The sequence below is a fragment of the Mauremys mutica genome, chromosome 4 (genome assembly GCF_020497125.1).
Source record: "Mauremys mutica isolate MM-2020 ecotype Southern chromosome 4, ASM2049712v1, whole genome shotgun sequence".
Lineage (NCBI taxonomy): Eukaryota > Metazoa > Chordata > Testudines > Geoemydidae > Mauremys > Mauremys mutica.
The window spans coordinates 43617714-43634006 of NC_059075.1; the positions used below are offsets into that span (position 1 = coordinate 43617714).

Sequence of the window (16293 nt, forward strand, 5' to 3'; positions counted from 1 at the left end):
AGCAGGTCCAGCTAGCCATATTGTGAGAGAAGAAACTCTCCTCCCTCCTGGCAAGAGCCAAGACCTGAAGGAAAATATAATTTAGGGAAATCAATATACAGGTAACCCTGCTGTGATCAACACAGGTAAAGCGTTGGTTAATGCCGGGGCAGGGGAGAGAAGCTGGAGGAAACTAAGGACACGGGGGGTATGGACCAGCCACAAGGGCCCAAAAGCCCTTGTCAGAGCAGTCTCTCAGTTTTTGACATTCATTCGTTAACAAAGCACCAGTTAACAGCTGGCTGAGCTTTTCCCCACACCCCCTTCCTTTTCTGACGTTAATATGTGAGTGGAGTAGGCCAAGTGACAGGAGGGCCCTTTGAAGATAGAATGTCAGAACATGGTGCCTGAGATCACGTTCTCCTTCCCATGACATGTATATGGCAACTCGGACCATCTTGTGGGACACAGCCCACTCTCACACTTGCAGGGCCTCCTGCCACAGACCTCTGCTCTAGACACTCCCTCCTCCACCACCAAGCTCCAGCAGAGATTGTGGGACATGCTCTTTTTCTCAACTGACTGTAAGGCTGGGGCAATTGTAATGCAAGGTTTCTGCCATACTTAGTCCAAAATAGAGTGCTTGGACAAGGTAAGACAGTTGTTCCTGGCTCAGGTACCTTTTAACTGTGGCCTTTATAGATTCCTGAACTGGTCTGAAAAATCAGCTGTCTCAGACAGCAGCTACAAAAACTGGGGAAATGTAGGATATTTGCACAAAGATCAGGAGTAGAGTATGCAACTTGTAACTAAGCTTTTAGTTAATAAAGTTACTAACTAAGCATCATTCAGTGATAAAAATTATGCAAGGTACTTTTAAAACCACTGTTATCTCCTCCACCTATTAGGCAACTGTGCATGCCATCATCTGATTTGTGCACACAATTGGCACACTCAGATCCTGGAATCACATGGGCAAAAGTGTCTGATTTATTTGAAAAGCTGCCTTCTGTAGTGTCAGGATTAGGCTTCAGAATCAACAATCATTTAAAATGAACAGAAGAATTTAACATCTCTCCAGTCTGAGCTGTTGTTTCAGGCTATCTAAGATAGTCCTACATCAGGGCACGTTTAGAGGTTATTTACATAACCATAAGTCCTTATTTTTAAAAAATGAAAGCTTGCTTTCTGCAGAATCTGAATGTGTTGTGGCAATAAATAAACAATAAATAAACAATAAATAAACCAAGTAGCCTGGATCCGGCCTGCAGGCTGCATTTACTACTGCATTTTTGAAGTTACTTTGAACCCTAAGAATACAGCAATGTCAGAAAAAGAGCCAGTTTTCATTTTGTTGTTGGGATCGGAGGGGGGGGGGAAATCTTAATGTACCAGGGCCAGAAAAATATCCCCAAACTACAAAAACTAACAAAAAGAGGTTCTGCGTATACAAGTGGTGACAACAGGCATCAAATAGAAAATAGCAAGAAAGAGAAATGACAGAAGTTTGGATGTTTGACACATTTACAAGTGTTTTAAAGATTTTTTCCTTTTTTCAGACACCGAGAGCGTGCACATCTCCTCCCACAGTCAGCAAAGAGCCATCAATGGCTGGTTTAGGATGCAGTATTAATTCTCTACATTGAGACTCACAACAGCATTCTCCGCAAAAGAGTAGGGGGTAGGGTGTCCAGAGTTTTCTTGATGCTTTGAGAAATATTTATTCCACTCTTCATGAGGCAGAGGAAGAATACTCCCAAAGCATCCATGCAATATTATGTACAGTATTTTTGGAGGATACAGTGGTTACCTGGATACTGTATTTCCTTTGTGGTAAGAACGAAGAATTTATGCATATGTGCAGTATCATATTTGATAACATTAGCAAACTGTATCCATCCTCTCCCCCATTTTTGCATTCAGGAACAGTGTGTGTTCTCTCTGTTTTCGGCACTTACTGGGCAACTCAACCACCTGCTCAAAACAAACAAAAAGACCTAAACAAAAAAAAAAATTTTTTTTTTTTAAATAGCAACCCAAGGTCCAGGCTCAATTTCCATCCCCACCATTGCAACCTAATCTCCTGGCAAGTTAATGCAAATCAAAGCGAACACTTCTCTGCTACTGGTAGCAAAGTGTTTCTTTCCCAAGAGAGGCCTGTAAAACAGGACAGTCACTGACAGCAGTACAATTACTGACACAGATACAGACTTTATGGACATGTTTATCTCCGCTGTAAATCCACACTCTCTCTCCACTCCGATTCATGAGTCATAAAGAAATTGCAGATAATGAAAAAGTTGGAGAAATTTACAGCATGTCGGAAACCTCAGACAGCCAGAAGAAATTAAAGAGCTGACTGAGGATAAATCACACAGGTACAATTAAAACTTCCCATACCTTCTTCACTTCCAAACTGGCACACAATCCAATGGAGATGATGAAAAGTTGAGGTCATGACTCCTCTGGCTGTAATAATTTTTTAACTAACTACATGTCAAAATTAGCCAATTCACAGATCATGTGTGAATGCCAATTTCAAGCTGGCACTCTGTCGTCTCAGTCTTCCAGTGGGAACTATCCAAGAAGCAATCCTGTCTGTAAACCATCCTAACTGTGACGAGCAGTAAATGAAAAGGTGATTTCCTTGTCCATGAGCCCCTCTCACCATACCACTGTGCATTAAAATAAGACAGCAGATCTCTAGTATTGTGGGAGGGGAATGGAGAGAGAGATTCAGAATCAGAATGAAGGCCAAGGTTTCTTGTTTCAAACAGACACCATGGTTCTCAGTCATTATGGTGATGGCAGCCATACAAGCAGACGATAGATGACCTATGGTTCCTTTCACCTCTTTTCAACCATCCAAAGGTGATGTAAAGAATGGTTGCACACACCAAAGTGAAAGCAAGCTTTATTAACCCAACACTCTTCCCAGGCAACCAACTGAACACATTAAAGTTCATATCTCTAAGAGAAAATGTGACAACTGCAGAATCACTTTAATTGACAGGATAATAATTCCGGGATTGCTGCATGTGGTTTCAGATCAGCCATATTTTAAGCCGTAGGTGAGCCATCCAAGATCAGATCCACATTTTGGGCAGAAAGAGTTTATCCTCTTATCTTTGCTAATTAAATCCCTGTCAAACTAACTGCATATTACAGAAATCAAATGTACAAAGAGGGTCATTCTGTTGTCTAAAAATACCACACCAGCTTCAATCATTATAACATACAATACAATCTTTTCTGCACAAAAAGTACTGTAAACTCAGTGTTAAATAATAAACAGAGTAAGGGAGAAAGAGGTTTCAGGCAAGGCTGAAATGAGATGACGAGTGACTCCTCCGTGAGGCAGACAGATGTAGGGAGGCAGAAAACAGGAGAAGGGCAAAGGAGAAGATTCTTGTTGAGAGTGATGATACTATGTAGAAACTCAGAGATGACCCTTTCTTCACCCTAGCCTCCCACTACACTGCTGTAGATCAACCCACTATGCAACAGTGACTATGAATAAACAGCATGCTCTAACAGTAGTCTTTCTATTCTGTAGATACTAAGTGCCTCCATGAACAACCCCCCGGCAAAGGTTATGGCATAGTACAGTCTAAATAGGAGGGTGAAGATACGTGCATAATCACATTGGCCCAGAGATGCTGAGGCCACCAGGGTCTCCTTTGGGCAGGCGGAGGGGGGGAGAGTGACTGCACCAGTCAGTGCTTCCAGCATATTGCACCTCTCAACTCTACTCACTACAGATTCACAGTTACCGCTAATTCCACCCAAACCACATGCTCTTAAAAGAGGAATGGGAAGGGAGGGGGAAGGATGGGTCAAGGAGAGGGACATCTCCGTTTCCATCTGCTAGGAATTAATCAAAGAGTTCTAAGAGGTCAGACCAAATCTTTTCAAATTTCTTTGAGGTTCCTCTTCTTGAGGCCCTTATCTGCTCTTTAGCTACCAGGTCAGCCAACTAGCTATGCTAAGCTTCCATACCTGAAGGCTGTCTGCTCTTCCATCTAAGCAATACAAATCATTTGGCTACGAGCCCTGCTCTAGAGAACCAAGCTCTCCATGAGCTGAAGTGTTCCCAAGATGATGGGATACATCCCAAAAGGAGTTCTGGGAAGTAATTTTTAAAAGGTATCCATTCATATGAATCCTCATCTACTCTTAGCCAAAAGGACTGTATCCTGAGACAACCCCAAAACATGTTAGCCAGTGTGGCTCTGGGAGACCCGGAAATCCAGCAGCTGTCTGTTTTAGCAAAGGCCCAGGCATTGTAACTTATGTAGGGGCCAAGGTGAACGAAATATAATCTTCTACAATGAAGGCTGATTCAGTAGATCAATTGTAGCGTTTTTATTGTTTTGCAGGGAACTTCCCCATTGTCTAGGGCTCAAGGAGATACACAAATCTTTATTCCAGGCCTCGTGCAGGCAATCTAAATTAGGGAGGGTCTTTTGGGCCAGGAAGTCGTAACAGGATGTAGCTGGTCAGGTGAACTTATGGAGCACACTCCACTAGAATATGGATTCTCTGAGGCTCCCAGTACAATAGGCCCAATATGTCCTTCAAGAAATGCTTAAGCTGCAGGTAGCGCCATGCAGCTGAACCAGGTAGGTTGTATTGTTGAAGTGCTTGGAATGGCAGAAACTACTCCTCTGAGATCATCTGAGACACCCAAATTTCCCCTTATCCATCCATTCTCTCCCCATTAACAGTTTATTGTCACTACAACAAGGAGTTGCTCCAAAGTACAGCATAAATATGTGAGAAGGAAATGAATTTAAATTTTCTAGCTAAACTTGCCCAGGTTTGTCTGGTAGCTAATACTGTAGAGGATATTTTATGATCAACACGATGATAGGCTGAACCCAGTACTCCTGCCAACAGGAGTAGATGTACCAACTCTCATTCCAGCAGCACCTGAGGAGCGGCCTGCTCTGTTGTTTTCTGGAGCCACAGGGCTAAGTACATTGTATTTTTTAATTTTTGGTGTTCTTAGCAGGGTGCAAGTCACAGCATGGTACTTTATGGGCTTCCGGCAAGCAAAGGCAGATGCAAGACTACACAACTAATTTTCTAGGAAAATGGGTGAATTACTACGAATCTTCCAATTCATCCTGGTCTCTCCTCATTAGATCTGGGTCTGCACTTGGGTGGGAGACAACACAGACACCATGGCAGGTGGATCTCCACGAATACCCAAAGTAAACAGAAAGACCTCCCTGGAAGTCTAAGTGCAGTGTAGTGTATGGTGACTCAAAGTGACACACTGAATCTGTAGACCCCCAATGCAGTGCTAGAGGGCACTCTGCAGCATACAGTAGTAGGAATGACTCAGTGGGGGCCGCTCTTCCTTCTGGTTGAGTATTCATCCCAATGTCCCAACACAATGCTAGGAGTGATATGCGGCTGGAGGGGCCACCTTTCAGTAAAGACAAATTCAGTAGTTGCTAGCTCAATCTTTAAAGCTTGACACATTAAGAATGGGCGTCCTTCTCTTCAATAAACTAGCACTGAGAAACTGACAACAAATGTACTCATCCTGGCACTTACCACTCTCCCTGCTCCCAACGTGTGATCCTGCCCCTTTACACTAGCTTCTTCCCCTCTGCAAGAATAAATCCTCTCCTATAGCTCCCAGTACAGCAATTAAGTAGTCCCATTTCCCCAAGCAAGTAGGAGACAGCCTGCTCTTCAGGACAGATTCCAAGACTACAGCTTTGGCCAGAGAAATGTACTACCCCCCCTTGCAGCTTCCTGCAGAGAGGAAAAGGAGTGGGGGCTGGCAGCAAGCAGTTTTCACTAAAAGGGACAGCTAGAGGGAGAGGCTCTTTGGAGGGAATACGAGATTCAGTGCAGACAGGCAAGAGTCCCCTCTGTCTATCCCCTACCCTATCTTCCCCGAAACTGACAGCACCCCCAAGTGAAACCCTGGAAGTCAGAGCATCCCCTGGGGATGTGTCCGACCCCTAAAGATTTGAGAACCTAAGACCCTTTTTGCAAGTGTTAACTGTGATGTCCCAGCCTCCTTGCAGGTTAGGTAACATTCTGCTTCCCCAAATGCCCTTGTACTTTAAAGATATAGGATTCTTCACTTTGTCTTTCCCTATTGTTAGTAATGAAATATGGGTATTAGATAGCAGTGGCATTTCCTAAGACCACCTCTGTCCAGTTTGATCAATGATCCAACTAGGCCAGTATCATGTCTCCAACACGAGGCTTCAGAAAAAGATGTAAGATATATTAACAAAGATATAAGGAAGAACCTACCCCAGACAAAAGATTTTGTTCCTAATTCTAGGCAGCACTTTCTTGGGCTGTTTTTTAAAGATCCTAGGTAACACCTACATATTTTCCACATTAACCATACAGACATTAATCTTTTGAGTCTTGCTAAGTCTTGGCTTCAATAATAGCATATGGCAGAGAATTCCACAAGTTAATTAGGCATTGTGCAGAAAGTCAAGAGTGGCTACATTTCAGCAGTAGGAGAAGGTATTGTTTGGATTCCTAATATGGGGAGAAATCAGCAACATGGAACACAAGAACATTCTTAGTGCAACTTGTTTTATTTACACATACATATACCAGTCATGGAAGAGAGATGGTCAAATGGGACCCAGGCAATCCCCTCCTTTCATGAATCTCCACCCAAAAACCAGTGTCTGGCTCCCAGGGAGCAAATCTGCATCGAGAACTGACTCTAGTTACATTAACAAATAGAAACTCACAGCTTTCCCAAACAATCTGAATCAGAAACCACCACCAGAGCATTCCTTCGGAGACTAAAAATTTGCTGGCAAACTAAGAAAAAGAACTTTTTAAGACTCTGTGCAACAGTACCAGCTGGTGATTCCTACCACACCATTTAGTAATGTTTATTACTGGCCCTGCCAGGTAATTCATAGAAGCACTGGGCTGGACTGCAAAGATCATTTGAAAAAAAATAGGAAGGAGGGTAAATGCTACATGAAGCTTCTCAACTTACTACTACAGAATATTTTGGATCTGTAAAGGTCTTTAGCAGTATTGTTGACTGTGCTATAAAACATAAGCCCTAGGAAGGAAGAATGAAAGTATACATGAGGGAAAAGGACATCAATCCTAGAAACCCACAGATAAAGTACAGGTTATGTTGGGTTTTTGTTGTTGTTTTTTTTTTCCCCAAAAGATCAGTTCCATCCTTGGATTTTATAAGCCAGTTGAGCAAAAAGATGTAATTCACCTCTTCCAAACTGTTCGGAGCACAGTACTAATTTATTTTAATTATTTGTATTACAATAGCACTTACAACAGAGGTGGGCTGTCAGCCTCTGAGCTCCATCCAGTCCTCCAACCCATCCAACACTTTAGATCATTTTATTTAGTTTGCCCTCAGATGGGACTCTCAGTTCCAGAAAAAAAAATTAAAGTGATCTGGCTGGCTGAGGGGTGCAGTCTCTGAGGGCATGGCTACACTTGCAGATGTAGAATGCCAGGAGTTAAAGCAGCCCTCGGAGACCACAACAGGGAAAGCAATGATGTGTGTTCACACTGCCAGCTGCAAGCGCAGTGGCGTGGCCACATTAGCAGCTCTTGCAATGCCACAGAAAGCAATGCATTCTGGTAGCTATCCCAGTGTGCAAGTGGCTGCATCATACTTTTGAAATGGGGGTGGGGGAGGCGGAAGTGGGTGGAATGTGACAGGGAGTGTGTTGCGTGTATGTGGGGGGAGAGACTGTATTTTGGGCAGCAGAGCGTCAACATGCTGTCTTGTAAGTTCAGACAGCGGCAGAGGGAAGGGGGAAACCAAGATATCAGCCCCCACCCCTGCCTCTCTCACACACACACACACACACACACACACACACACACCCTCTGCACCAGGAGCATTCCACAGTAATGGTTTGCTTTGTCCCACAGCAGATAAGCATGCCGGCTGTCAAAAACAGAGCTTTGAAAGGGGATATTTGCATGCCTGTAGCCAAGTTCAAAACAATGACAAGAGTGGCCACTTGACTTCAGGGGATTATGGGACATTTCCAGAGGCGAATCACAGTGCAGTGATGCAACACATCATCCACACTGACACCGGGCTGTTTCAGCCAGGGCGCAGCAAGCTTTATCCTTCTCGTGGAGGTGGATTACCAGGAGCACTCCAGCTACAGAGTCCAGGTGCTCTACGTGCCTTGCCAGTGTGGATACCTCAGGAGTTAGAGTGCCTGGGGCTGATTTAATGTGCTCTAACTTGCAAGTGTAGCCAAGGCCTGAGTAAAGCTGCTGGTGCCTCATACAATTCCACTTCACTCCATCTCTGCCAATAGAGGGGCAGTAATTCCTTCCCAACTGGCATAACAGAAGGGCAGCCAAGCCAAACCTCAGGGGTATTGCAACCTGACTCATGGGCTCTTTCTCCTAATCCCAAACTCTGCCACAGGGAAGCAGAGCTGAGGCAAAGACCGTGAATGGCAGTGAAAACACATTAAGATGTTTTTATTGTTGATATTTTCATTTATTAATCCCCTAGTCTTCTGCATACTAAAAAAAGGTTTGTGAAAGATGTATGTTTAAACTGTTTCCCTCAATGCCCATTTAAAGGCTGTGCTGCAAGGGGCTTTTATAAACACTTTGCTTTTTACACAGTTAACTGTATGTGAACATGCTGTATTATAATAAAAAAATCTGAGTTATGCAATTGTAAACTATGTCTACCCGGTGTGGCACTCTGTCCCCCTCTCATGGTGATTAGGCCGAATAGGGATCCATGACTCTGTTGCAGTCTTGGCTAAGATATCTGGGTCTTTTAACTGAGATAGTGGAGGTTGATGAATTAAGCTCCGATCGCCCAGGTTCGATCCACACTACCTACAACCCATCTAGGAGCATTTGCCTAAAAATATGTAGCTCCTAAAAAAGTACAGCTCACTAAAGGTTTTCAATGGCCCATCTCTGAGCTAGACACAGAAAAGGCTCCATGGTACTTGCATGTTTTTGCTTTATTTTGTTTGGTGACTTACTTTGTTCTATCTGTTATTACTTGAAGCCACTTAAGTGATTTTATTAAGTATAAAAAGTAGGATTTGTTTATTAATGAACCCAGAGTAAGTGATTAATACCTGAGGGAGTAAACAGCTGTGCATATCTCTCTATCAGTGTTATAGAGGGCAGGGGCGGCTCTAGCAATTTCGCCGCCCCAAGCATGGCGCCGTGGGGGGCGCTCTGCCGGTCACCGGTCCCGCAGCTCCGGTGGACCTCCTGCAGACGTGCCTGCGGAGGGTCCGCTGGTCCCGCGGCTCCGGTGGAGCATCCGCAGGCATGCCTGCGGGAGGTCGACTGGAGCCGCGGGACCAGCGGACCCTCCGCAGGCACGCCTGCGGTAGGTCCACCGGAGCCGCCTGCCGCCCTCCCGGCGACCGGCAGAGCGCTCCCCGCAGCATGCCGCCCCAAGCACGCGCTTGGCGTGATGGGGCCTGGAGCCGGCCCTGATAGAGGGCAGACAATTTATGAGCTTACCCTGTATAAGCTTTATACAGAGTAAAATGGATTTATTTTGTGTTTGGATCCCATTGAGAACTGGGTGTCTGCGTGCTGGAGATAAGCGACCTGCTGAGTAGTTTTTGGTTAAAGTCTGCAGCTTTGGGGGTGTGGACCAGACGTGGATCTGTGTTGCAGCAGGCTAGCGTGTCTGGCTCAACAAGGCAGGGTTCTGGAGTCCCAAGCTGGCAGGGAAAACGGGCTCAGCAATAATCTCAGCACTCAGGTGACAGTCCCAAGGGGGTCTCTGTGACCAAACCCGTCACTACCATAACATTCTGTTCAGAGTTATGAACATTTCAGTTATGAACAACCGCCATTCCTGAGGTGTTTGTAACTGAGGTTCTACTGCATCTCCTCTATGACTGGTTGCCCCTGCAAATGTAAAGCATAAGGGTGGACAAGCAGTCTCCCTTCTCATTATTTTGCAGCAGATGCAGCTATGGAAGAGTGTGTAGGCACACAACACAGTAATACATTTACTACAGGAATAAGCTTTAATGCAACATCAGGATGGAAGCTGAAATCCACAAAGGTTGAGAAATTTTAAACTTGAGGTTCCTGCAACATTAACTCACATGTGTCTATAACAGACATGTTTTAGACAACTGCGTAATGACATTAAAATAAAGTACGCCTCTTACCAGAGAACGGTTTCCTAATGCACTGTTGCAAATGTTTGGGAAAGCAGCAACTCCTAAAAATATATATACTTTTCTAGCTAAAGAGAACTGCAGATCTGGATAGAGCAAGTTAAATGTCTGAAAAGAGGAAATTAACTATGAAGCCATTAATGAATGTCTATAGTACTTACATTCATCCAGTCCTAGCTGATAAGCCAGGTTCTGCAGGCCTCGAACCTTCTCCATTAGGTTTGCTGTGGTAAGGCTCCCCAACTCTAAAAAAAAAAAAAAAATGTGATTTTTAACACTGTCTGTTGCCCTCTAGTGGCAACTAAGCCATAATAGCTATTTAGCAAAGAGCCTTCAGGTCATATCGTTGATGTGCTCACTCTGCCCCTTGGAGACAGATTATGTTCAGTAGTCCTCCTCACATCTGGATAACAGGGAAATAGTGCAGGCCCATAGATTCCTTATTTGGAATTCCCAGTGTGGGTGGCTAAATCTGAATGGATTACAAAACTATAGACCAGGGGTCGGCAACCTTTCATAAGTGGTGTGCCGAGTCTTCATTTATTCACTCTAATTTAAGGTTTTGCGTGCCAGTAATACATTTTAACAGTTTTAGGAGATCTTTTTCTTTAAAAGTCTATAATAACTAAACCATTGTTGTATGAGAAGTAAATAAGGTTTTAAAAATGTTCAAGAAGCTTCATTTAAAATTAAATTAAAATGCAGAGCTCCCCGGACCGGTGGCCAGGACCCAGGCAGTGAGAGTGCCACTGAAAAAATCAGCTCGTGTGCCGCCTTTGGCATGCGTGCCATAGGCTGCCTACCCGCTACAGACAGAGGGAAGAGACTTACTCCTGTAACCCACCCTTCTTCTAGTGCACACTTTTTCCCTACTGTTTATTTTAAAGTGCATTTTGTCTACTCTAAGTTTGACTATCGCATGCACTGAGGCAACACTTCCACTGAGGTGGTGTTTCTATAACCTGATGTGTCTCACTGTCAGGAAATTCTCACATTTCTTGGATGTTTGTTTCTCTTCATTTCATCCCACTACTCCTTGTTATACCATACTAAGTTCTCCAAGAAGGATGTAAACACCAGGGAAATGTCTGTAGATATTCTGCTCTCTTCTCATCTTAGACACACACCTTAACTGTACCACCACTTATTAATTATGAATACTTTCGCTCTTTGGACAAATTAATTTCGCTGCATACCTGACTGTTTTGTTGCTCTTGCCTGAGCTCCCTACAACGTTAATACCTGTATGGCATATGGAGGTGAACTCAGTATCTCCTATGTGACTGAACCAGAGCCATACCGGAAGAATTATTCACCTTTTTGCTTTGCTATTGTTTTGCCATCATATATTTTATTATTTTGGGAGTAAACAAGTTTGAAGCTTGAGAAGGAAACAGACACAAATTAACAAAAATGTTTAACTCGACAACCAATGTTTTCAATAGGAATCAAAGTCCTGTAGATTTTGTACTTTTGGAGACAGTAGTAACATCATAGCGGTTCCATAGCACAACCAGCATTGTACTTAAAAGGAGAGATTAGATCTGTTACATAATCATACAACTATTTTCTGCAGAATCATTTACTTTTAGATCAAATTAATTGAGCTCTCACAAGTCAGTCTGTTAGTTTACGGATTAAAAAATTACCCCTCTGACATCTTCAAGTCCTCCAGGAAAAAAAAATTTAAAAAATGAAACATTAGCTCAGAGGCTTGAAAAAAATAAAACAAAATTAGTAACTGACTTGTACGTTGTAAACTTTAAGATACAGGCTGTATTTTAAGTTTATTATGCGAAAACATTCGATTAACTTATTCATAACCATTATTTGCTTTGTGTTATCCATCATGTAACTATATCAGTCATCAAATGATTGTTGCAGAATTTAAGATTTCATTTAAGAGATATTTCTAGTAATATGGTTGTGAACAGAACATTGAAAACATGAGTCAAGGCTAATTGATTTGGTGGGTGTAAAAAGGTATAGATAGTTCTCTGAAAACATCCACTCACTGTGCAGCAGCAGTCAAAAAAGCTAACAGAATATTAGGAACCAGTAGGAGAGGGATAGATAAGAAGACAGAAAATATAATGCCTCTGTATAAATCCACAGTACCCCCACACCTTGAATACGACGTGCAGTTCTGGTTGCCCCATCTCAAAAAAAAAGATACATTTTAACTGGAAAAGATACAGAGAAGGACAACAAAAATGATTACGAATATGGAACAGCTTCCATATGAGGAGAGATTAAAAAGACTGGGACTTTTCAGCATAGAAAAGAGATGACTAAGGTGGGATATGATAGAGGTCTATAAAATCATGAATGGTATGGAGGAAGTAAATAAGGAAGTGTTATTTACTTCTTCATATAACACAAGAACCAGGAGTCACCCAGTGAAATTTATAGGCAGCAGGTTTAAAACAAACAAAAGGAGGTACTTCTTCACACAATGCACAGTCAACCTGTAGAACTCTTTGCCTGGGGATGTACAGAAGGCCCAAACTATAACGAGATTCGAAAAAGAATTATATAAGTTCATGTAGGATACGTCCATCAATACTTATTAGCCAAGATGGTCAGGGATGCAACGTCATGCTCTGGGTGTCCCTAGCCTCTGACTGCCAGAAGCTGGGAGTGGAGGACAGGGGATGCACTTGAAAACTGCATGTTCTGTTTATTCTCTCTGAAGCACCTGGCGTAGGCTACTGTCAGAAGACAGGATACTGGGCTAGATGGACCACTGGTCTGACCCATTCTTATATTCTGAAGGTACATTAACAACATCCTTTCCCCCTAATAAAGATATACCCCCCTGCAGACTGTCTGAAACAGTAGTTCTGACAGGTGCAAAACAGTCATTGAGGGCAATTAACTTTGAAATTTAAGTTGACCATTTGAATGGTCACATAAATTAAATCGCCGCTGACCATTTTAGCAGAAACAGGGCTGGTCTACACTGGGGGGGGGGAGGATCGATCTAAGATATGCAACTTCAGCAGTCGAAGTATCTTAGGGGAGGGATAGCTCAGTGATTTGAGCATTGGCTTGCTAAACCCACGGTTGTGAGTTCAATCCTTGAGGGGGCCATTCAGGGATCTGGGGCAAGAGTCTGTCTGGGGATTGGTCCTGCTCTGAGCAGGGGGTTGGACTAGATGACCTCCTGAGGTCCCTTCCAACCCTGATATTCTATGACTTACCTGGCCATCCTCACGGTGGTGAGTTGACTGCCGCGGCTCCCCTGTCGACGCTGCTTACTCTTCCTGCCGAGGTGGAGTACAGGCATTGATTTGCTGATCGATTTATCGTGTCTAGACAAGATGCAATAAATCGATCCCCGATAGACTGATTACTACCCGCCAATCCGGCGGGTAGTATAGATGTACCCTCAGAATGCAGCATTTTCTCTGCAGAGACTGGCAGATGGCGACTAGCTCATTGTACACTCAGCTACTCTTTTCCTCAAATGTAAAAGAAACCGCAAAGAGCTAGGAAAGTTCTGCTAGCCTTGTACTAAAGAGCCAACACGCAGGAGCAAGACTCCTACATAGAAGGTACCTTTACAAAGCTCACATTTTGAGTAGAAGTAGCAGCACCTACAGGGACAAATTGTGTTAGAAGTACCCAAGGGACTTGATCAAACAGTTTGTGACTGCTCTTTAGCCTAATTCCATTAGAAGCTGTGCAACATAACCCAAGTTGAGCATAGTTGAATTGAGCCATTTTCAAAAACAGCTCCTTTTGCACTGTAGTTTGTGTCGGAGTACAGTCAAATGTTTCTTCAGACTGAAGAAGAGATCTCCAAGGTCTAAAATTGGAAACAGTGCAGTAGAGCTGTGTTCAAAGAGCTATTTCTACTGTACATGCGCTCACGGGGAGCTCTGTTGAACACTTCCAAAGCTGCTGATGTTTTCTAGATCTGTACATCCACAAATAGCTCCCAAATAAAAGAAACTCAGTGACTGTATCTGAGAAAAATTCATCTGAGCTAAAGCCCTTCAATAGCTCCACTTTCATTAGCCTATTAGAATTAGTAGGATTTTTAGCCAAGGGAGAGGGGGGGAAGAAAAAAAAAAACCACAGTTGAACTTCCCCAGAAATCAAGATTTCTTGTCACTCTGTGAGTAACTGGCACAGAAAGAGATATTGGCTTGTGCTTTTTCTGTTTTTTAAGCGGGGTAAGAATGTATTTTCTCCTGGGGGTGTTTTACATTAAAAATTAATCTCGTCATCATGATAAGTTCATAGCCTTCCAGTTACACAAACAACAAGAAAATAAAACCTGACAAGAGAAACAAGTTCTTCTCACACTATAGAACAAGGATAAAATAGATATTTTAAAAAATACTTGTTTGTTTAAAACATCTGGGAAGAAAACTCTGGAGGATTTAACAATTAAGAGCTGAGAGGGCTACCAACATAAATTTAGGTCACAGACAACCAGAAAAGAAAAAAAGAAAAAAAAGTGATGTTCCTTGATATTTCTAAGAAAATACAGAAATTTCTAACACTCCTTTTATATGCATAAGCAGCACAATAGGCACTACCTTAGGTTCTTTCCCTTTGAGATCTCAAGTTTCCACTTACTTAGTCTCCACATCGCTTGCTATCTGATAGTTCATACTTACCCTTTAACATATCAATATCATCATTTTCTAGTTCAGCCATCCATTTGGGAGGAGAATTGGTGATAGGCTGTCAGAAGACAAACAAAACGCATGCTCAATCAAGTATTTTTGTGCATTGCTGTAGGAGATGTAAAGCTACCATCTCCAGCAATAATGACACCCAGACAATAATATTAAATGGACTAAGGATTAAACCCCAGACACTCTGTAAAGAGCTATCCTCATCAGATGCTGTGTTTCTGTATCTGAGTCCTGTTTTTCCAGCATTTTTTTCCACTGCTGCTGAAGTTTGATGCAATGCCCCCTTATCTCCCAAAGGGCAATATAGACAGTAATACTTCTGATAATAACCAAGTTCAGATCTAAAGCTTTCATTTCCAAGTTTCATATACAGTATGAAGCAGAAGATACATTTATTGTAAATTCTGAAACTCTTATAGAGGAAAAAGTTACCCTAGCAAGAAAATACAGACTGTGACAAGTAACACGTGCACAAAAGAGTGTGTTCTCTAGGACAGCGGTTTTCAAACTTTTTTTCTGCCGACCCAGTTGAAGAAAATTGTTGATGCCCGCAACCCAACAGAGCTGGGGATGAGGTGTTCAGGGTGTTGGAGGGGCAGGGGGTTGGGGTGCAGGGGTGAGGGCTGCGGGGTGGGGCCAGGAATGAGGGGTTCAAGCTGTGGGAGGGGCAGGGGGTTGGGGTGCAGGCTCTGGGATGGGGCCGGGGATGAGGGGTTTGAGGTGCAGGGAGGAGCTCCAGGTTTGGGGGCGCTTAGGGCTGGGGAAGGGGGTTGGGGCATGGGCTTACCTCGGCCGGCTTCTGATCAGCGGCGCAGCGGGGGTGAAAAGGCAGGCTTCCTGCCTGTCCTGGCACAACAGACTGCACTGCGCCCTGGAAACTGCCAGCAGCAGGTCCAGCTCCTAGGCGGAGGTGCGCAAGCAGCTCTGTGCAGCTCTCGACCACATGCACACCCCACCCCACCCCAGCTCTTGGGGCAGGAGCAGCATGTGGAGCCCCATCCCCCTCCTAGGAGCTGGACTTGCTGCTGGCCACTTCCGGGGCGCAGCACAGTGTCAGGACAGATAGGAACGAGCCTGCCTTAGCGGGGCAGCACTGCCAACGGGACTTTTAACAGCCCGGTCAGCAGTGCTGACCAGAGTCGCCACGACCCAGTGTCTTACATTCCATGACCCAGTACTGGGTTGCGACCCGCAGTTTGAAAACCACTGATCTAGGAGAGGTCTTAATAGAAACACACACATTAGCAAACTAGATTTAAGAAACCTCATGAACAAAACATCTGTATAGGGTATAGGAATTTCCAAAAGATAGCAAAGTTGGGGAAAGAAGTGGGGGAAAATGTAAACAGGTTTCAATTAGAGGAGATCACTTACACTTTTGAAGGAAGCAGCAAATTCAGCAACACCTGGTACTGGATAGAAGGAGAGAGAAAGTATTATTCACAACCGAAATGTCATTGCCTTCCTGTTTCCAAAGAAGCCAC

At 43.6% G+C, this 16293-nt stretch overlaps 1 protein-coding gene across 2 annotated transcripts in view; it reads right to left on the bottom strand.

The window, feature by feature from the left end:
- The window catches only part of LIN52 (lin-52 DREAM MuvB core complex component), a 68374-nt gene that overhangs the window by 50507 nt on the left and 1574 nt on the right, over positions 1-16293 (bottom strand). For both annotated transcript variants that reach the window (XM_045017007.1, XR_006579407.1), the window contains exons 3-5: positions 16184-16221; positions 14789-14855; positions 10319-10402 (exon numbers count right to left, since the gene is read on the bottom strand). In XM_045017007.1, the coding sequence (XP_044872942.1) occupies positions 10319-10402; positions 14789-14855; positions 16184-16221 (189 nt within the window). The remainder of the gene's footprint in view (positions 1-10318; positions 10403-14788; positions 14856-16183; positions 16222-16293) is intronic.